This window comes from Pezoporus flaviventris, unplaced genomic scaffold (assembly GCF_033815535.1).
Source record: "Pezoporus flaviventris isolate CSIRO_AGI_PZ_B2104156 unplaced genomic scaffold, CSIRO_AGI_Pfla_v1 ptg000031l, whole genome shotgun sequence".
Lineage (NCBI taxonomy): Eukaryota > Metazoa > Chordata > Aves > Psittaciformes > Psittacidae > Pezoporus > Pezoporus flaviventris.
In genome coordinates, this window is record NW_026892579.1 from 68,048,786 (window position 1) to 68,070,952 (window position 22,167).

Below are 22,167 nucleotides of genomic sequence, written 5' to 3' on the forward strand. Positions count from 1 at the left end.
CACTGCCAGGGATGGGGCACCCTGTGCTAGTAAATAGATAAATCTGTCCAGTACAGAACTCCAATGCTTCCAAATCCTTGGAGCAAGCTGCTCTAGTGGAAGATGTCCCTGCCCATGACAAGGGGTTGGAACTGCATGAGCTTTAAGGTCCCTTCCAACCCAAAATAGTCTGTGATTGTATGATTCTATGATAATATGAATGTTTGTGTCTGAGCAATGCACATTTATAGACATGCTTGTGTATCTTTTTGGCACGGTGGTTGTCCTAATTCAAGTTATTTAGCAACATATTAGAACGTTTGTCATCATACACAAACTGACTCATGCAGTCATTTAATAACTTACCCTGAAACTGTTTTCCCTGGTGTTATTTTGTTGCTGGATTTGCTCCTAGACTTAATTTTCCATTTCTTGCAAGGTGGCACAAGCCTCCCTTCCCAGGCAAAGAGCTGTTCTAGGCTGGTTAGATGAAACCTTGAGGATAAAATGATTCCTTGATGCTTTGTTTGTAGAAGTTTAAATTAATAGAGCAACTATAGCAACACGCTGAAAATGCTGATCTAGCATCAGCAGCCCTTCAGTAGCCAGAACTGTGCCCTGTTATCTGCCAGGGAGCGGGGGTTCAGATGAAATCCAGGTGACCACAGGCAAACAACGTGATCCCACAGCATCCTGCTCAGTGTCTGCCCTGGTTCTGATTTTCCAGCCTCCATTCCTCCCCTGTCCCACCTCTGCCGTCTCGAGATCCGGGCCATCCTAAGGAGCGAGCGCCTGCGATCGGACCGCTTTATCCGGGAATTGCCACTGCCAGCTTGCCTCCAGGACTACCTGCTCTACTTGGATGTGCTGCGAGTCAACAGCATCCCAGAAGCAGAGGATTACCTGGGGCAGAGAGAGGAGGGAGCTGCTCCTTCCGCTGAAGATGCAGAGAGGAGGGACACGTGCCACTGGGACTAGGTGATGGCGCTGCCAGGGACAGAACTCTGGCTGCAGAGTTTGTAATGGCAGTTAGCAGGCACTGGAGAAGAGCCACTGTAAATAAAGTAGTAATAACTCTTCCCACACTGTAGTTTTGTATCTAGAAGTTTGTTAGAAGTTCTGGGAGTCACTTGTTTACCAAGTCTGTTGGAGCTTTCTAAGGCTGTGAACACTTTCTGGGTTTCGAAAGGAAGATTTTAACTCTTACGGAGTAAAATGGGCTTGTTCAATGAACACGGCTTATAGAGTGGTCAAAATCTGTTTGGTTTATGGAGTAATATTGGCCTGTTAGAATCACAGAATCCTAGAATAGTTTGGGTTGGAAAGGACCTTAAGATCATCCAGTTCCACCCCCCCTGCCATGGGCAGGGACACCTCACACTAAACCAGGTCACCCAAGGCCTCGTCCAACCTGGTCTTAAGCACTGCCAGGGATGGAGCTTTCACAACCTCCCTGGGCAACCCATTCCAGTGCCTCACCACCCTCACAGGAAAGAACTTCCTCCTTATATCCAGTCTGTTGAATGAACACAGCTTAGATTGGTTGAAATCTGTTTGGTCAGACACTGGTAGTAGATGCTTTATTCCAAGTACTGCATATCCCAAATGAAACTACCAGAGGTCAAGGAACATGGTATTACTGTTATGGATTTATGGTCTGAGGGGTGATCTGACTGCACCAGAGACAGGAAAATAATACAAGAAAAGGCATTGTTTGCTGAAGGAACAGTGACTTTCTTTTTCCTTTCCTTGGTCGTCTCTACTTGGCAGAAGGTCGGAGCGGGAGGCTGGCTCGGAGCCTGCTGCCTGGCACAGCCCATGGGCAAGGCACGGAATGTCCCCACGAGCACACCAACGTGACACTACTGTACACAGATCCCTCCTTCCATGAAGTGAGAAGGTAACAGCTGTCCCACAGGGGGTGGCAGGGACACCTTGATGGACAACAGCTGCATCCCTTGCGCTGGGAAGGAGCCCTTGTCCTGCAGAGGTGAAGCTGGTGCTGCCAGGCTCACTGGTAGTAGATGCAGAAGGCGTGGAGGATGTACAGGAAGGTCGTGATGAAGGCGAATAACTGCATGAGAGGAAGAAGAGCATCAGCTTGGAGAGTCTAACCCCATCTCCTCTTAGTGCTCTCAACCCAGGGAAGCCTCCAGCCCAGAGCTCTCTCCAGCCTCAAAGAAGCAGCAAAGCCCCGTGTTTCCCACGTTTCTATGGGCTACTGGACCCTGAGAAGCCCATGCTGGCTGCATGACACAGCAGAAAGGAGGAGCTGAAGCTCTGACCAGCGTGATGGGCTTGGGATGGCTCTGTTGTAGCTTCAGTACTTGCGTCTCCCCCAAGGGAGTCCTGCCTGCCCCAAGGTGTGCTCTGCCCCACTCACCGATGCAGCACTGTTGAGATGGTAGTAAAGGGGCGAGTTGAGCTCGGACTCAGAGCGGATGGTCGCGTTGGCTTGCAGGACAGCAGCGCTCATGTACAGAATGGCTGTGGCACCATGGTACAGACTGTCCTGCAAAGCAAGGGAGCAGCGAGGATGAAAGCCTGGGACCATCCTTCTCCCATCTGCCCAGAGGACAGGCTCGATCCCAGCCCCTCCTTACCAGCACTTTCCAGTTCTCGCTGTTTCTGTGTAAGCCAAAGAGGTAGCTCAAGAGCAGCAGCAGGGAGATGAGGGAGGAGGTGAGGGACACGTACATCACCCATCCCTGCAGCAGCGGGAAGGAGACGGAGGTCGCAGCAACGAGGATCCACACCCACGTCCCACAGAACTGCCAGGGACAAGCACAGGCACCTCTGATGAGCACAGGATGGGGAAGGTCCCTTCTCCTCCCTGAGTCCCTCCTTGCCTCCCTCCTGTGCCAGCCCCAGCAGCTGCTGGAAGCACTTGAGGCAGCATGGACCAGCCTGGATGATCCCAGCAGGACAGCAGCACCACAGACAGGCATGAGTTTCCATGAACGCTCTTGGGCAATACTTCAGGACATCCCTTACGAAAGGGAAAGGTTTGGTGCTGAGTTCAAGGAGACATCTCCCTCTGAGGGCTTTGGCAGAGAGGCCAAAACACGGGTTTCCATCTGGGGAAAGCCAGCAGCGGCGTCGGCTCGGCCCTGCCCACTCATAAATCTCCTGGGTTGAAATCACAGCACGAGGAGGTCACCTCCGGCCTCCACACACAGCCCAGAGGGAGTCGCTCGCGCTGGATCCACCTCAGGTATTTACAGTGCACACAGAGCACGGGGTTATCTGGAGGAGCTGGGGCTGTTCTGTGGCATTCCAGCTCCCCCGGATGAGACTCCCTGGGATGGGCAGTGGGAGCAGAGCCCACCGGCAGCTCCTGACAAAGCCCAGTCCTGGCCATGGTGCCTGCAGAGCATGGTGATGTGTCAAAGTACAGCAGCAGTTATCAGCCAGACCCACCGCCTGCCCTCTGGACCCGTAAGCAATGGAAATAATTATGGAATGCTGCGTGTTTACAGGACACCCCCTTGCCTTCAAGGAAAATCTCTATATACAAGGGCCTGCAGGGACAGGCCAAGGGGAATGGCTTGAACCTGCCCGAGGGGAGACTGAGCTGAGCTCTGAGGCAGAAGCTCTTCCCTGTGAGGGTGCTGAGGCGCTGGCACAGGGTGCCCAGAGAAGCTGTGGCTGCCCCATCCCTGGCAGTGTTCAAGGGCAGGTTGGACACAGGGGCTTGGAGCAAGCTGCTCTAGTGGAAGGGGTCCCTGCCCGTGGCAGGGGTTGGAGCTGGAGGAGCTTTAAGGTCCCTTCAACCCAAACCCTTCTATGATTAATGCTGTCCTCGGGGTTGTTTCAAGGTCCGCTCCCAGCTTTTCAGCCCCTCCATTCCCTGAAGGCATTCTCATGGTGCGGTCCCACAGCAGATCCCGGCATACTCACAATCTCGGGCAGGATGAACGAGTAGGGGATGGTTCTGAGGACGGCGGTGCCGGAGGGCAGGGCCGGCTGCGTGGTGGCCGCAGGGGGTCCGGCTGAGGCCATGGCTCCTCCGCGGGCACCGGGGCTGTGCTCGCATGTGTCCGCGCCGCTCGCCAGCTGGGTTTTAACCGGCACACCCGCGGGACGTCAGCGCTCAGCCTGCCCGTGCTGGCACCGTGCCGCGGCCCCGGTCCCTCCGGCTGCATCCACACCCCGCTGCCCGCGCCGGGGCGGAGAGCGGCACCCAGCCCCGGCAGGTCAAGGTCTTCAATGAGCGGGGAAGGAAACATCAAATCCTAGTCCGGGCTGGGCTGGGACGTTTCCTGCAGCCGGGTTCTGGCCCTGGCACGCTTTCAGGCCTGCAATGTTTTTGCTTCCACTGGTGGTGCCTCCTCCCCTTTCTGTTCAGGTTTCGGCTCCGTGCTCACATCAGGCTTCCCCACAGCCACCGCCTTTGAAACCTGCAGCCAGGTTTAAGCCACACTTAAACAGGGAGGATTTAGGTTGGAGATAAAGAAGCTCTTCCCTGTGAGGGTGCTGAGGCGCTGGCACAGGGTGCCCAGAGAAGCTGTGGCTGCCCCATCCCTGGCAGTGTTCAAGGGCAGGTTGGACACAGGGGCTTGGAGCAAGCTGCTCTAGTGGAAGGTGTGAGCTTTAAGGTCTTTTCCAACATTGTATGTTCTATGGAATACTTTTTACAGACAAGTCTGCACATTGGTAAAACATGGAAGCATTTGCCATGGACTCTGGAGGACAGCTCCTGGCACAGTTTTGATCCCTGCCTCCTGGCAGGTACCCTTTGGATTCAACAAGTACGTGCTGTTTCTTGCAGAGGACTCTGCTTCAGCCCCCAACTCCCCAGTATCTGGTGGGATGAAAGGCTGAAGGTGGCATCTCTGCCTCAGGGCTTGGAAAGGACGAAAGGACTCAAGTAACACTACAGCGGAGGACAATATCCCAGTAAGATACCATATCTCTCTGCTAGGAGAGCCAAGTGGTGCCCTAGGAATCAGTTTCTGCACCAAGCTCTTGTGCAATACAGAGCAAAGATTGACTCTGTGACATTCCTGATGGTGCAATCCCCTCCTGGGCTGGGGAAGTGCATCGTGGCATTGCTGGAGGCTCCAGTTCACAAACGCTGTCAGTGGGAGCTGGCTTCAGTGTGCTGTGGTCTGGGAAACACCTTAAAGCATTTCACACCCCAGACAAAACTAGTGCCTGGCTCAGAACTGACTCCATCGGAAAAGGAGCCTTTACCATCCTGAGCTGCCTTAGGAATACCCCGCAGGTCCTTATCCTGCCCTCCAAAGTCAGCATATGGCAGCCACACACTGGGGAAACATCATACCCTGAGCTCTCAACAGCTTTTATTTGTGTTAGGTGGGTCAGGCACATTCCTATGAATAACCCAGCCTTTTCCTGAATGGGAAGGGAAAACACTAAAACAGTCTAAGTACGGAGCAACCTCTTGGCTGCTCATTGGGCAAGGGATGGTGTTTTTTCCCCCTAACCTAGCTGACCTTGCTCAGCAGCATTCTTCAAGATCCCTGCTGTTTCCCTTGCCTGGTCGCAGCCTGCTGGGGTACCATGACAGAGAAGCTTTTGTTCACCCTGGTTAAACAACACTGGAAATGAATTGGAAGCTGCCTGAGAGGAGAAAAGTGCTGCCTCGGCAGTTCATAGAATCACAGAATCATTGACTGATTTGAGTTGGAAGGGGCCTTAAAGCTCCTCCAGCTCCAACCCCTGCTCTCACGAGCAGGGACCCCTTCCACTAGAGCAGCTTGCTCCAAGCCCCTGTGTCCAACCTGGCCTTGAGCACTGCCAGGGATGGGGCAGCCACAGCTTCTCTGGGCACCCTGTGCCAGCACCTCACCCTTTGCCCAGCAAAATATGATGCTTGATGTGGCCACAACAGGTAGGTGGAGTACCAGCCAACCACAGCCCTAACACTGCAAGTGTAGGGATTTAAAATAACTTCAGTATCTCTCAAAGTGTTAAATATGTAGAAATATTCATTACAATTCAGATAGTACAGAGTTTGGTGAGAATTTATTCAGGTTGTTACTCCCTTCTTCCATCTGTTACCCGTTCACACATTGTGGTCATCATCCCTCGCTTCCCCCAGGAAGTCATAGGCCAGCTCGGAGATGTCGAAGGCTGTGTGAGTGTTCTCTGCTGCCAGCAGGTACTGGAGGGCCCCGTCGTTCTCTCGGCTCTTCTTCAGGAAGTCAGCAATCACCTTCCAGCGCAAGGCCTCGGACTCTTCCTCAGCCCACTTGTAGGGGGGCAGGAGAGTGGAGTGGAGCAGCGGGAACACGGAGTCGTGGTACACCAGCACGAAGAGGGACTTGAGAAACTCCCCATCTCTCTGCAGAGAGGAGTGTTTGGAGATGCATCAGTGCAAATACTGCTCCAGAAGTGCTGTCACACACAAGAAAATGGTCAACTCGTCCCCAGTTCTCAGGATTACAACAGGAAGAGGTCTGACCTTCCTAAGCAAACATCACTTGGCTCAGGTGAGCTTCAAACTCCTTTCAGAAGCCCTCCATACTAGTACAGTAGTGGAGTGGTCTTGATGGCATTGCTTTTGTAGTAGGTTATAGAGCTGTAGAACCAACCAGGTTGGAAAAGCCCTTTAAGCTCATCCAGTCCAACCATTCCCCAGCACTGCCAAGGCCACCACTAACCCATGGCACTGAGGCCTCGTCTACACAGGGTGTGAACACTTCCATGGCCCTGCTGCCGCACTGGTGCTGATCCAAGCCAGGATGCTGGTGGCTTCTTGGCTGCCTGGGCAGAAGCTGCTCATGTTCAGCTCCATCAATCAGCACCCCCGGGTCCTTTTCCATGGGTAGTTTCCAGCCACTCTTCCCCAGGCAGGCTCTGCAGGCACAGGCTGAGGCTCTTTGCTCTTGCCGTGGGGCAGTGCCACATCCTCCCACCTCGGCAGCCCAACCTCTGCTCCCTTCTCCACTGCCCTAGGCAGGGAATTGCAGCAATCCCACACTCCTCACAGCACCCAGCTCTTGGCAGCAGGTGAGGCTGCACCGCAAGTGCTCTTGTTTCACTCTGTGTGGGGTGAGAATGATGCTCTCCCTGGTAAAGACCAGTTTCAAAACCTAGAGGCTAAGAATCAGTCAGTTATCCAACACTGAAAGATCCCAACTGCTTTAACTGGACAAGATATAACTAGACAAGGTTTGGGTGCCTTGTTTTCCATGTGCACACTGGTGTTGTGCAGTTCATATCTCAGCAGGAGATTCAGCAGCGAGAACCATGCAAGGAGGAGTAAGGGTTCACCAGGCAGCAATCCTGCCCTGGGAGTGGCACACAACAAATCAGGTAAAACTGGATGGTTCTGGGCTACCAGGGAGTTACTAATTCTTTGAGCAGATCAGCTTTCATTTGGGATTAATGGCCTTGAAAAAGTGATTCTGACTCAACAGCGTGTTGGTTTGTTTGCATAAACAGGGTGAACTCCTTGGGTAGCTGTTCAGTAGCACACACGGTGAATGGAATACCCTCCTGCTCCCAAGGGACAAGTCTTGGATGAAGAGCCAAAGCCTCTCTGGTTCAGTTGCCTATAGCCTCTCCTTGTCCAGAGAGCAGGAGATAGGACAAGGGATGGATAAACCTGGTGACACGGCGAGTCCTCCAACTGTCTGCACCCCAAAATGGGAGATACCAAGAGGCTGATGCAAGGAATGGGCAGGATGTGGGGCGTTTTTCCAGGTGGACTGTGGGAGCTCAGAGGTGGAGGAGGGAAGGTTATTTCGTGGGCATACACAGCCCCTTTTGAGCCACTGGAAAGCTTTTACCAGACAAGTACTGGAGGCACCCTTTGGGTATGCACCTCTAATAGCTCCCCTGCTAACAACCCTATGCAAACACTGGGACAACAACTTGATGTCATATTCCTCCTTCTTCTAGTTTAATACTATAGGTACGGGTAAGAAATGTTAAGAACTGCATTTAGGTACCTGTTTTGTAAGTAACTGTATGAGAGGAAAAGGTAACTAGCAGTAACACTGACAGAAAGCTCCTAGTCTGATTTAGATTGAATATGTCAGCAAAACCCCTGTAATTTCTTACCTTCTCAGATCTCTTCACTGTTCTTTCTCTATCTGCCCAAGCACTCTAAAATGAAATGAAGCATTAAATCAGACTCGAGGTTGTGGAGATCTAAAGCAATTCCATTTCTAGCTGCAAAAATCTCTCTTTTTAACTGCAGTCCCCCAGTGGGTTAGGCTCCTGTTGCAGTCCCACTTCCTTCACACTCCCATACCCCCCTTGTGCCATGTTAACTGATTTAAGCAAAGAGCCATTCCACTGCATTGTACAGATACAAGGACTTGGAGATGTGGACATCCTGACACATCAGATGCAGTTGAACACTATGTGGATAACATACCCGAAGTGCATCCATCAGGTCTGGCTGATCCATGAGTTGAGGGAAAGTTGCTAGAATAGGATTACAGATTAAATCTGAAACAGCAAACAAACACATTCAAGTTTAAGGAGGAAATGGGATGACTCTCAAGGTACTGACATGTCAAGTTATTCAGCACATTCCCTCCCCTCAGACTATTCCAAAGGGAAGACTGGCTGTAATAATACTTCAGTGCAGTGGGGAAGGTGGAAGAACTCTCTGACTGCATCCTCTGTAGCAAGCTCCCAGTGGCTGAGAGACAGTTAACTGGGAGAGGAGAGGCACAAACCCAACTGCTTTATTAGAAGCCAGAGACCTTTCAGGTTTCCCCTAGGGGCAGGCTGAGGTTTTCCTCATTTCCACACCTGTCTTTTTATAAACACCTGGAATTGTGCTGCTTGGCTTGGATGTTGTGAATAAACACACGTGTTCTGCCTTAACCTGCCTTGTCTGGTGCGCCATGTTCATAGAGTCCCAGCATCAGCCAAGCTGGAAAAGACCTTTAAGATCATCAAGTCCATCTCTCCATCAAGAGCCCAACTCCCTCCTGGCTCCATCCTCCTGTCAGGCAGTTGTAGGGAGCAATCGGGTCCCCCCGAGCCTTCTCTTCTCCAGACTGAACCCCCCAGGTCCCTCAGGCGTTCCCCATCACACTTGGGCTCCAGGCCCTGCACCCAAGGGTTTCAGGTAACTGGGTAAGGAGCAGCACAGTGCATTGACTGAATGGGGCACATCCCAAATGGCACTGGGCTTCTCATGGGTCTTCTGTTGGAGCTGAGCTGTTTCACAGCCAGGCAAGGCAGAGCTCAGAGCTGCCTCCCCTTTCTCCGTTACAAAGCACAGCAAGTCATGAGCCCCAGAGGCACAGAGGTCCTGTGCTGTCAGCATTTAGTTAATGAGACTGGGGATAGGGTTACAAGAGTGCTACAAGTGCCATACAGTGGAATGCTGGTTGAGGTGTTTTCTTTCTCTTGTCATTTGAAGTATTTGTTTCTTCATGTTGAAGTTGGTGGGTAGTTTAGCGAACATCATTTGCTGTTAACGTCGCAGGGAAGCAAGCCAGATCTGATCACTCCTGTGAAGTATAATGGGCATTTCAAGATGCCTGTTTCTGAATTGTTGGCTGGTTTTGAAATAAGAGAAATCTTATTTTCTTACACCAGAAAACGGCTACCAGAACAATGGCTGAAATGCTGGGGTAAAGCCTTTAACTCATTTCAAACAAAGACCGAATCCAAATGGATGCAGTTTAACTCCAGGAGAGGCCATCAGCCTGATCCGGTGTCCTACATTACAAAGACCAAACCAAGTAAGTACAGCAGTTCAAAACTGGCCTTCCAAAATGAAGTGTTTTAATGTCTCTGAGATGAGTTTATTAAATAAGGCATTAATTTAGAAAAGGGGCTGACTCTCAGGTACTGAAATCAAGTATACACGGGGTGTATATTAAAGGTCAAGAAAATCAGGAAGGGAGTTAAGGTCTGAGCACCTCTGAGAGATGATTCTGTAATTCAGATGCCTACGTGTGGTTAAAGAGTGGAAGTTTTAAATGTCAGTAAGTGCACGAGCAAGTTTATCTGCCTTAGGAATGGGGGATAATTCAGTCTGGAGAAGACACAAGAAAATCACTTCCCAGCACCAATATAAATTCACCTGTAGCACAGTTTGTAGTGCAGAAATGTATTTATTCCCTATTTCAAAGCGATTTTAAAATGGAGAAGACCATGAACTGCTACAGTCCTTTTGAAGGGAAGATGGGAAAGGAGTAAGATAGAGAATTGTGAAATCAGAGCAAGACACTGAGTTCTAAACCCAGAACTCTTCCTCTTCTGTCTCTCCCTGCTGCATCAGCCAAGAAGTAAATAATAATTAAAACAGCCTAAAGAGGATGACTTGGCCTCAAGGACAAAAACATCTGCCTCAGCTCCTCTATAACCCAGAACACGCATACACTGGAAATGAATGAGTAAACCTGTGTGCAGGTCTGATTTCTCATTGTAGGGGTGGTGAAAAGGAAACATTCATCTTCCAAATAATCCTTTACCTTTATTTGCTTCTTATTTACTTAGAAATAACCCTTTACCAATCCAAATAGACTTTAATGATAATTTCCCTCAAAGCACTTCATTTGCTACATGAACTGATGTCAAATAGGGCAATATTTTAACTCATAGTAGATATGAGTTAAAATATTACTGGTTTGAAATGCAAACAGGCTTCCCAGCAAGAGGCTGTTCTCTTTTATCAGCTGGACAAGTTTGTGTTTGTCCCCACAACACCTCCAGACTGAAAGGCAAAACACTGAGCTCCACAGGAGCAGCTCTTACCTGTGCTTTGCAGGCTTACTCTGTCTTTCAGGAGTGCATCACCAAGGATTTGTCGATAGAATAGCAGGAGATGGCTGTAGCACATGCTGCCAATGAGTGTTTCTGGGAGCAAACTGAGTGAAAACAACATGCAGTTGAGACTGGCAGCAAAAACTGCTCCTAGGAAGCATTGTTCACCAAAACCTGACGGTAAGAATGGCTTCATGGGGGTTATTATTGACTCATATTGGCACTTCCACTGCTTTTGAAGGTGCATATTTATACAGCCACAAGAGCCAGGCTCCTGCTGTTGCTGTTTTCAGTCTTATCTAAACGTAAAACCTTTTTGTATGTGCTCAACAGAACAGCTGTAAGCATCAGAGATCAAGCACACCATGCAGGTGACATGACCCATAGCCAGTGTTCCAGGGAAGGGGAATACTTTAGATCTCTGGGACCATTGCAGGCAGTCTGGAATACTTCCCCATTTCATGGCAGCACACATGAATACTTACTACAGGATGTCTTTTGACTGCACACTCAGTGACCTCAGTCTCAGCACAAGCACAGGCTGTTTCTTGAGCGCCATGAACTGATGGAAAACACCACTGCCTGCTTAAGAAATCAATACCAAATATAAAATCAGCCAATTTGAAAGAATATTAATTCTATTACAAGAATGGACAAGAGGTGATTTACTGAAAACTGTAATGGTTTAAGCGTGGTCTAAACCCAGGAGGAATTGAAGATCTGAAAATACATCACCATGTGGTGATCACAAACTGTGATCTCTCTCTAGTATGGTGGATTCATAATATGTGTGGAGCAATGTGGAGGTAGGTGTCCAAATCCAGTATAAGGGCCTTCTGGAGCTTACAGCATGTCACAGCTGCAAGTGGACATTATTATAGCTTCCAGAGGAAAGCCATGGCTGCCCTCATCTGAACACAAGTGGTCTCTCATCTGAACCAGCTCCTAATGGAGCTTTATTCAGCCCCACAGGGAAGCACCAGTACAGATGTTCTGCAGCACACGCATGCACATGTGGAACTTGTGCAGAAGCGACAGGGGATTGATGGCTGGGAACTCTAGAGCAGTGTGGCTGCTGAGCCTTGTGCCATCCATCACCGCACAGCCCAGAACTGATAACTGCAGTTAAAGAAACAATCCGAAACGCTTCTCAGAGCTAAACCTCAACCTGTGGACACTGGAAGGACAGAAACATCAGCACTGGCACAGTTCTGAAGCCCATCAGCCCTAACAAGCATAGGATCATAGAATGGTTTTGGTTGGAAAGGACATTAAGATCATCCAGTTCCAACCCCCTGCCATGGGCAGGGACACCTTCCACTAGAGCAGCTTGCTCCAAGCCCCTTCCAACCTGGCCTTGATCAACACTCTTGCACCAAATGAGAACACCCAAACCAAAAGCAGACTGTGGCAACTGTATGGTAACGAGAGATAATAAGAACATGCTGTAAAATACATATAGCTTTCGTTGTGTGCTTTCTTTTATATAGTGTTGAGAAGAAACCATACCTCTTCTTGATATTGATGGGTCAACCTCGACACCTCTCTCACAGGGAGTCCCACCATTTAAAGGCAGCTCGTACATCCTGTGAAAGAAGAGCAGCGTGGTTGAAATAAAGAGGTGTGAGGATGTGAGAGAACAGCACAACCACTGGCTGAGAAGGAAAACCTGCTGTCAAACAAAACCTGACCCAGTGCTTGGTGTATGACTAGTGTTTGCCACAAAATGACTGCGCCTACTGAAGTAACCAAACCTCAAATGGTAAGTTTGGAGCTAGTTGATTCTATTGTAAGAAATGAGCAACGTTGATTCTTTCCCACAGGACACAAATATCTTTCTTATATGAAATTCAGCAATTGTTTCACCATAATGCTCTTGAGGAGTCGTGTATGTAGCACGTTTTAGACAGGGAAGATTTAAAACCTCAAAGAATAACATCACCCCAGTTCTGTCACGAGTCAGTCACTGCTGAAGCAAACATGCGATTTCACTCTAGATACCACAGTTAACAGTACAGAAAACCAATGTTAGAGATCAAATTTAGGTGAGATTTAGAGACTTACAGAACAGCAGAGGTCCTGCCTTGTAATCCAGATACATTTAGAATACACACACATATATATATGTCATAAAAAACAAGTATTGCAAGCCTGATCTACACTGAATCATTTCAGTCAATCAACAGAAAGCTTTCCTACATTTAATAAAATAGAGATCTGTACAGTTATTACTCTTTAAGCTTGTTGGACCCATGGAATAACCATAAATAGGCTGCAAAACACAAGCTTATTCACACTCTGCAGGTGCAGTGAGAGATTCATTCACAGAAACTCCCACTTGCTTCCAAGTCTTAGAAACCAGTCTCATTCTCACATAAAAAGGAATCTTTGGCAAAGCACACGTAGAGAATCAAACAGGATGTTGTCACCTTTGATTCAGATGATGATTCTGCTTTATACAAACAGGACTCTAAATAATTCCCTATTAACTCAGAGAATTCCATAGTTCTAATATTCCACTGAAGGTTATCTTTTAAACACACCAACTTGCAACATCCCAAACCTGAATCCTGGGGTCCAGGGACACTTTTCCCACACAAACACAGTAGAACATACACTGGGTGTGGAAACAGGTCCAGGATTCACACTGGAAGACCCAATAGCCTGGATTACACCTGCCCCTATCAGTGTGCAAGTATAAATAGGCACCTTACTCCTAGCCTAAAATAGATGTATATGCATAAGCATGTAAATAGAGAGAGAGAAGGAAAACAAACGTACTTGGCAGGAACAGGCATTCCATTAGAAGTAAAAAGCTTCAGGAATACCCAGCCACAGCTCAGCTCTCCTCTTTCACCTGTTGACTAGGAAAATATAGGAGAAACTAAGTGATTTGAACAGCTAAACCACAATGAATAACTGACCACAAGCAGTTATATAGAATAATCATATAAAAAGCATAAGAATAGTAAAAGCTCCAGATTTGGGCTAGGCAGCCACTGACTGTGTCACATTCCCAGGTGTTTGAAGGCATTTACCAACCAGACACAGCTGATCATCCATGAAGATATTTGAGAGGCAAGGATTTATAAAGCCAAAAACCACACACTTAAGGGAAGCCCAAAGTACATCAAGAATTGGTCCTTTGCAATCCCATTGCACCAGATCTTTGGCAGACTAACAAGTTATTTCAGTAAGCAAAGGTACATTCATGTCCACCAGGCAGAAAGTCTTTGATTCTCTAAACACTGACTAGAACTAAAGGTTCCAAACCTCTCCTCCCTTCTAGAAGTCAAAGGACGACAATCTTATAGTAAGCTAGGCAAAGTTCCCCTTAATTCCCATATAGATCCCACAGTTCACTGCTGGGATACCACAGCTTATGTCTCACATGGGGCAGGTGGTTCACTTGATAAAACTGTGCTTGGAATGATTTCTGCTGCACCTTCACACACTCACGTTGCGAATGTAAGTGATGCCAAGTTCAAACAACAGACCAATGTCTGCAGCCAGGGAGTTGGACCTGACAAAACAGTCTCCATCCAGCAAGCTGGGTAAAATGCCTGTTACCTATAGAGAGGGGAAGCAACAAGAAAAGTCAACGTATCTATTAAAAAGAAACGACTCTGATTTTTAAAGACCACTTACATAAGATCTCACAAACAATCCATTGCATATAAAAGCATGATGTGCAGAGAAGCAGTTTCAGTTGAAACCTTGCTCCTTCTTTATCTTACCATGAAACACAGCTCTGCTACCAAGGTAATTTTGTGCTATTAAACACAATTAAACACATTAACAAGCTATTAAAGAACTTTTGATGTCAAAAAGCACTTAATTCCTTCCAAGAACACAGCAACAACTGCGGTAAAACATGACCACAGTACTGCTCTGATGTGGCCTTGCACAGCACCTGGAACATGGCACAAAGATTGTGCTCTTTTATAATGAAATCAAGCAGAAGCTCACATGCAGAGTGCTTGGTCTCATCCCTTCTCCACGAACACCACGCACCATGTGCCTGATCCTGCTCCAATATGAACCAGTGCTGCCAACACCAGTCCCTCCAACTAATCCTGCCTCCCAGCTCTTCTTTCCCAAGTGTTTTTGCTAAATCACTTGGTTTGGTTTGAATTCACGCACTTCAGCAAGTCTTTTCTGCATGTTCATTGTGGTTGCAGTATGCTTTATGTCCGTGTGAATACCAGAAGTAATAGCTGTCACTAAATCAGAAGCTGCAGACAGGCACTTCCTGGCTGTGTCACTCGCTGAGGGAGGCACCTACCTTGGGAGAAAAGCTCCAGGTTTGAGGGTTTTTAGGTTGCCACGTAGCTCTCACTGTGTGAATGTTACTGAGCACCTAGAGAATAACAGCAGTGACAAAAGCTAAGACAGGTTTATCTGGAAAGCTTTGCAGCTGTAAGAAAATGCAGGGTTATCCCAGATTAATCCAACATTGCACACAAATAAAATCACACTTTCTCTTCAGCTTTATCAGATGGTTTCAGTTTAAAGGACTAGAGACAAAGTCTTCTCTGGAGCCTGAGTGCTTTCAGAGTGCTTTCCAACCATTCCTAATTCATACACACCAGTAATAATCCCTTTGCCCCCAAGAGGGCTCAGTGCAGCTGCAAGGAAACTGCTTAGATCCTGTTATACAAAGCTGCTCCACACAGAGGAATACCCAGGATCAAGGTCAGGGTGCGTGTGTGGGGGGAATCTGAAGATAACCCTGACCAAGCTCTGTGCAGGCAGGTCACAGGAGAGAGATCAGCCCAGAAACACTCATCTCCACAAACAGAAAGGATAAAGAAGCCTCAATGGCAGGAGGGGAACCAAAATGATGGCTCCAAAAATGATGGAACCGAAAGAATGGGAGCCCCAGCCCCTCCCAGTGCTGCCCAGGACAGCCCCAGGGCCAGGTGTGACTCTCATGGTGGTGAGTCAATGGGAGCTGCATCACCTACAGCCTGACAGGGGCTGATGCTGTGGGGCGAGAGGCTGGTGTGAAGAGGAAGGGCACTTTGGGGCAGAACATCACTTAACTATGGCATGTTCAGGGGAGAAACCCAAAGCAGGAAAAGGGAGGGATCAGGGTGCTCTGTGGAGCAACAGGGGTGGGATAAGTACACGTCTGGCCATGCCCAGTGCCTGCCTGTCCTGTTTTCTCATTCAGCCCCATTTATAACTACTTGTCTGTCTTGGAAATAAATGATCTCTAAGGTCTCTTCCAACCCAAACCATCCTATTCTCTATTGTGATTATATACTGTGTACATATGTATATGTTATTCTCTATTCTGAATGTGTGTGTGTGGACATTTAGGTGCCAGGGGCCAGCCAGACTCAGGCCACTGGGGGCCAGCATGTCTGTGGTGCCTTAAGTGTGTGATCACAATCCAGCCAGACTGATCAGAGAGTGTGTTAAGCAGCTCGGGAGGCAGACTCTGTGTGTGTCTCTCTCTCTGAAAGCAGTTGGGCTACCAAAGAAAGCCGAGCACAAAAAGATCCACATCTCATCAAGGCTTTTTCTGACAGCCAAACAACTCACCCGGTTGCCATCGAAGAGGCAGAGCCGAACGTGTCTGCTGAGAACCTGAATGCTGACCCCTGGAAGAGGAATCATTTTACAGCCACATAAAGTTACAATCAGGGATACTCGAGTTGGTCTGGGAGAGATCTGAAATACAAACAGAAGGAGGGTGAAATCCATGGGGTGCTCCTGCACGTGGCATCATTCTGTGCTTATCTACTGAGATGATCAAGTGTAGTGTTCACTAGACTAGATTCTTCTAACCACAAAGCTTGTGTAGCATTAGCAGCAGCAGCAAAATTCCTTCATAAGCCTTTAGCTCTCCCTAAGGAGACTCCTACAAACCCGCAAACTTCAGATGAAACCCAACATGACAATTTATACCCATTTGCTGCCTATTGGAGGGCAGGAATTGTCAACATGTACTGCCTAAGGAGTCTATTGACACTGAAATCTGTCATTTGTCTCACAGCAATATTTACCCACCAATATCAGGTACTGCTAGCAATTCCCCTCGAGATCCTGCCACTCTCTCAAACCAGAAGCACCAAAGCTTTCTTACCAGCAATACTCACAGTATCTTTTTCAGCATCCCACACCAGGTCTTTGAAAGCCAGTTGGGATGGAGTGAGTTCAGGCTGCAGAAAGTGACTTGCTCGAAACTGATTGCCTACAAGAAGAGTGATTTTAAAAACTTAACATTTTTCATGATCTTTATTGCCAAAAAAATGAACACCACCCCAAAATTCGCATGTGGCCAAGTCCATTTGGATATTTAAGTGGTCCAGACAAAACTATGGAGGTATCTTCCACAAGCACCCTTTAAAAGGGCAACTTTTACTGTTTTAAAGTAATTTGCAGTGTTTTGTTCCTATTTATTTAAAAAGCTATTTATTTGAAACAGCTTCAAACAAAAAGGCTAACGAAAGATGAGGTGTGCAATGTATTTAAATGGGAAAGAGACTCCAAAAGATTTCTGAGAAAAAGGGAAGATTAAAAATCAGCTTTTTCTGCAACACCAACACGAAGTATCTTCCAAAGAGGAAAATCTTTGCAATCTCTCAGGAAATTGGTCATTGCCTCCATGTGGCTGGGATTTCACACATAAATAAATGTGATAATAAATATAAATTAAAACTTAATTGAAGGACAAAAAGCCTTTGCTACATTATTTATGGGTCAGATATAGCCTGTACAATTACCCCCAAAAAATTAAGCAATACTGATGGGATCCCAACAGGCTGTAGCCAAGATAAGAAACTCTCCACAGACACTTGAGAATCCTGCAGTGGAATTATGATGAGAAAACCTTAAGTACTCACCTTCTTCCAAGAGCTGGAAAAGCGTGGACAGACGGAATCCTGCAGGAACAGCTCCTATGGTTGTCAGTACCTCTACTGTGTCATTCTGTTAAAAAGTGAAAGAAAAAGGGTACTGGTATTCCTGCTGTTTAACAGTGAATTCTATCCTAATCCAGAACTCCCACACAGCCAGTATGAGAGACGTGGGACAGTGGCCACCTCTTCTTATGTGAACAAGGGGGAATGGCTTGAACCTGCCCGAGGGGAGACTGAGCTGAGCTCTTAGGCAGAAGCTCTTCCCTGTGAGGGTGCTGAGGCGCTGGCACAGGGTGCCCAGAGAAGCTGTGGCTGCCCCATCCCTGGCAGTGTTCAAGGCCAGGTTGGACACAGGGGCTTGGAGCAAGCTGCTCTAGTGGAAGGGGTCCCTGCCCGTGGCAGGGGGCTGGAACTGAATCAGCTTTAACCTCCCTTCCAACCAAACCAGTCTGGGTTCTATGACCCATCCTCAGGAGCTGTTTCATGTGTGAACCCAGCCAGATTCCCCTTTTGTTAAATCTCAACTCGGTTTCAAAGCAGCAGAGCAGCCAGCTACAGAATGAAATCACCCCCTTGAGAAAGAATTGGTTTAGTACTACTGTGACAAAACAACAAAGGACATCTTCTTTGCATCTTCTTTCAGCCACATGGCTTGGGCTGCAGCCTATTTCTAAAGCATTAGAGACATTTCTGTAGCATTTCTTGCCACAAAACCACAAAATAGAGGATGCTAATTAAAAACAACGGTGTGGGGTACAAGAAACAGCGTTTGGTAAAGGCAAACCTTGTCCAAAAATAATTAACATTGTGGTAGATGAAGTTGCCATGCAAGAGGTACACCTACCTCTGTGATAGCTCTTCTTAGAGCACTCCAGTGAGAATCAGTTCTGGAAGAAAAAGAACGTATTTCTATGATACATCATCCTTGTATCATTAAACACTGCTTTTCAAAGAGCAGCAGCTTAATAACCATATCTGAGATACTAATAATGGACATTTCCAGCCACTAAGACCAACTGCTGGACTATCTCATGAGCTGGATACACGAGCCAGTTACACTTTGATTTTATGAGGGGGAAAAACATAATCAAAGGCAAACTCCCCAACAGACCCAGTCAAGGAAAAGCACGTCTGCCCACTGATAACAGGGCAAGTGACTGCTGTGCTGGAAGGAAAAGTGCAAAGAACCAAATACCTTGTGAGGTATTCTCACTGTAAGAAATGTACCACCGGATTTAAGGAAGGGGAAGAAGGATTTGACACTTACATGCTGTCACATCACTCCATTTACCTTTTTTTGATTTCAGTTCCACCTGCTGTTTCATCCACTACTTCTACCTGTTCTTCACTTTGCTCTGGGCTTTCGTCATCTTCCTTGTGAACCTGTAATTCACATTCAGAACAGCAAACTGCTTGATTTGTTCACAGCTCTGCTCTTAAAAATGCTTTCCCCAATCACAGCATGTGTTAAGAGTTCAGAAGAGGAGATTTTCTGTCTGTGATGTGGATTCTTTAAAGAGAAATACATCAGCATCATGAAGTCAACGTGCTCTTTAGTTGCAGTCTGAAGAGCTCTGTTCCACCTGATCACTCCAAACTGTGTACCCATGTCTAAATGTTCATCACAAGTGTATGCATATATAATGCATAATATATGTACATATACCTAATATATGTGCACATATATATAGTATATATGTATATGTACATATACATAACAGATGTACACATATATTATGCATATATGTGCATAATACATAAACTAGCAAGTTCCAAAGCTTTAAATTACAAAATACTCCAACATTTACAGGGAGTCACATTTCATGTAAATTAGGAAAAGCCAAATAAGACCCTTGGAGTCTTCAGAGCTGACCTTTAGTGACACAGACTATGACCTTCGTATTCAAGATACTTCTCTGCACTTGTATGGCCCATCTTCACAAGGCACAAAATACTGTTTTGCCAGTTGCCTCCACATACATGGATACAAACATGGTGTTAGTTCCAAATAACTGGTGAAACACTGCTGTGTGTCCCCAGGTGAGCACTGTGATCACTTTTATGCAGCTGTATTATCATTAATATATATGTATGTATATAAAAGAACAGAGGTGAGCCTGGGACAGAAGGAGGCTGCAGAACACTCACCGCAAGATAGGTTCTAGGGACAAGGCCTCTCTCCCCTCTCGAGTTCTCAGCTACCCACCAGCCATCTGCCTTCTTGTCATGTATGAAGAGGATTTCCCCTTTCTTGCCATCAAAAGGAGACAGAGACAAAAAAGAACCAAGTATTTCAAAACAGCTCCAGGCACAATTGAAAGTAACAACACAAAAGCTTATTTTTTCCTCACAACAAAGATCACACGGCAGACCCACCACTACAGGAGGTGGCAAAAGGACACTGGATTCCCGAAGCCACTGCTCCCCAGATCCCACAGGGAACTGGCTGAATCCCAGAAGCATGAGATTTAATCATAGTTATTGCTTAACACACAACTATCTGCAGCCCAGAGCCACATTTACCGTGAATGTGAGATCCCCTTCCTGCTGTGCATCAAAGTTCCCAACCGCGATGCATTCCTTAATGTTTGGATCATCCAACAATTTATCCTCCTCATCATCATCTTCTGCTTCTTCACTGTCTTTCTCCTCACTACTTTCTTCATCTTCACTCTCATCCTCTTCTTCATTTTCATCTTCTGATTGAGGACCTTTCTGATGGTGCTTGTCTCTACCCAAAATAAATCAATTATTATTTAGACAAAACTTGTTGAAATTACTGTAGATCCTTGAGATACTGCCTTCTCTCCATTATCCACATCCAGAATTGTCATTCCTGTGTTTTACTCTCTGTCCTCATCTGAAAAAACTCCCAAATCCCAGTGGTGTTTCCTTCCTAAGCGTACAGACCACAAGTGTGATGGGGAACAGCTGAGGGACCTGGGGGGTTCAGTGTGGAGAAGAGAAGGCTCGGGGGGGACCTGATGGCTCCCTACAACTGCCTGAGAGGAGGATGGAGCCAGGAGGGGCTGGGCTCTGCTCCCAAGGAACAAGGGATGGGACAAGAGGAAACGGCCTCAAGCTGCACCAGGGCAGGTTTAGATGGAGCTGAGGAACAATTCCTGCCCCAGAGGGTGCTCAGGCATTGGAACAGGCTGCCCAGGGCAGGGCTGCAGTCACCGTCCCTGCAAGGGTTCACAGCCCGTGGAGACGAGGCCTCAGTGCCATGGGTTAGTGGTGGCCTTGGCAGTGCTGGGAATGGTTGGACTGGATGAGCTTGAAGGGCTTTTCCAACCTGGTTGATTCTGTGATTCTGTGACCACACTGCATCCTCTCCCCTCAACAGCCACACTGTATTTCAGCCATGAACCAACACCCTCAGAGAATTCCAGCCAGTTGTTCATGGCTGCATCAAGAGAACAAGCCCCACAAGAGCCATCTCCTGAGCACTTCTTCCTTAACTGCATGTTAAGGTAATAAAGGGGATAAGGTAACTGTTTCTCATGGACCTCTCCAACTATACACATTGTACACTTCTAATTCCATAGAAGCACAAACTGTATTTGTTTAAGCTACTTACACTGAGGACTTCTTTGTCGTGTTATCCTGATCCAAGGCAAGAACAAGCTTCTGCAGCTGCTGAGAGAGTTTTAGCAACAGCTTTTCTTCTTCTTCTTTCCTCTGATTGTAGTTCCCCACAGGTGCAGGCTCATCAGCCTGAGAAAGAATCACAGAATAGTTTGGGTTGGAAAGGACCTTAAGATCATCCAGTTCCAACCCCCTGCCATGGGCAGGGACACCTCACACTAAACCATGGCACCCAAGGCTCTGTCCAACCTGGCCTTGAACACTGCCAGGGATGGAGCATTCACAACCTCCCTGGGCAACCCATTCCAGTGCCTCAGAACTTCCTCCTTATATCCAATCTAAACTTCCCCTGTTTCAGTTTGAACCCATTACCCCTTGTCCTGTCACTACAGTCCCTAATGAAGAGTCCCTCCCCAGCATCCCTATAGCCCCCCTTCAGACACTGGAAGCTGCTCTGAGGTCTCCACGCAGCTTCTCTTCTCCAGGCTGAACAGCCCCAACTTTCTCAGCCTGTCTCTATACAGGAGTTGCTCCAGGCCCTGAGCATCCTCGTGGCCTCTGGACTTGTTCCAACAGTTCCATGTCCATGGTTGTGTGATCAACACAACCAATCACTTCAAGAATCAAAGTCCCCTTCAAAGTGAATGTTCCAGACTTGCTTTCCAAGCAACCCTCCTGGGCTGCTCTCCCTCCCCACCCAGTGACATCCTGCTTCCCCATTTATTAAGTGTATAAATGGATCTCAGAGATCCCAGTCAGGGATTGCGTGGTGCTTGGCACTGGTCTTGTCCTGACCCATCTCAATGGAGGCTGATGTTCTCTAAACACTCCCCACGATGAATCCGGGTGAAAACCATTAATAAATTCACCTCCGTACTCACTTTTTTCAGGCCACGAAGAGCATTTGTGTTCTCATCCACCAGTTCCTTCAGCTGCATGCATCTGCATTGCAAGCAAAGCAGAGAGATGGTGTTTTCTTCAATTCTCGCTGAAACATACCAGTTTACTCACAACTTCACCCAGT

General features: G+C 47.5%; 3 protein-coding genes across 10 annotated transcripts in view; 1 reads left to right on the forward strand and 2 right to left on the reverse strand.

Annotated features, from left to right (window-relative positions):
* The window catches only part of ASB3 (ankyrin repeat and SOCS box containing 3), a 28,746-nt gene extending 27,688 nt beyond the window's left edge, over nucleotides 1–1,058 (forward strand). Inside the window, exon 10 of the mRNA XM_061461742.1 lies at nucleotides 707–1,058. Within this exon, the coding sequence (XP_061317726.1) occupies nucleotides 707–957 (251 nt within the window). The 3' untranslated portion in view covers nucleotides 958–1,058. The remainder of the gene's footprint in view (nucleotides 1–706) is intronic.
* NPHP1 (nephrocystin 1) overlaps nucleotides 1–22,167 on the reverse strand; it is a 179,074-nt gene that overhangs the window by 155,951 nt on the left and 956 nt on the right. For 2 of the 8 annotated variants that reach the window (XM_061461727.1, XM_061461731.1), the window contains 18 exons: nucleotides 22,025–22,085; nucleotides 21,136–21,272; nucleotides 20,079–20,286; nucleotides 19,704–19,805; nucleotides 18,847–18,938; nucleotides 18,400–18,442; nucleotides 17,541–17,625; nucleotides 16,794–16,888; nucleotides 16,237–16,365; nucleotides 14,972–15,046; nucleotides 14,146–14,256; nucleotides 13,468–13,550; nucleotides 12,196–12,272; nucleotides 11,172–11,271; nucleotides 10,678–10,790; nucleotides 8,333–8,406; nucleotides 8,014–8,058; nucleotides 6,007–6,289 (listed from right to left, as the gene is read on the reverse strand). In XM_061461727.1, coding sequence (XP_061317711.1) covers nucleotides 6,011–6,289; nucleotides 8,014–8,058; nucleotides 8,333–8,406; nucleotides 10,678–10,790; nucleotides 11,172–11,271; nucleotides 12,196–12,272; nucleotides 13,468–13,550; nucleotides 14,146–14,256; nucleotides 14,972–15,046; nucleotides 16,237–16,365; nucleotides 16,794–16,888; nucleotides 17,541–17,625; nucleotides 18,400–18,442; nucleotides 18,847–18,938; nucleotides 19,704–19,805; nucleotides 20,079–20,286; nucleotides 21,136–21,272; nucleotides 22,025–22,085 — 1,909 coding nt within the window. In that variant the 3' untranslated portion in view covers nucleotides 6,007–6,010. The other 6 variants (XM_061461729.1, XM_061461728.1, XM_061461730.1 and 3 more) reach the window with 6 other exon arrangements.
* Nucleotides 1,616–4,035, reverse strand: MALL (mal, T cell differentiation protein like). Its single transcript, XM_061461748.1, has 4 exons — nucleotides 3,880–4,035; nucleotides 2,583–2,750; nucleotides 2,363–2,491; nucleotides 1,616–2,053 (listed from the first exon to the last, which is right to left on the reverse strand). The coding sequence occupies exons 1-4, from the start codon at nucleotides 3,979–3,981 to the stop codon at nucleotides 1,991–1,993; spliced, it is 462 nt and encodes a 153-aa protein (XP_061317732.1). The 5' UTR covers nucleotides 3,982–4,035; the 3' UTR covers nucleotides 1,616–1,990.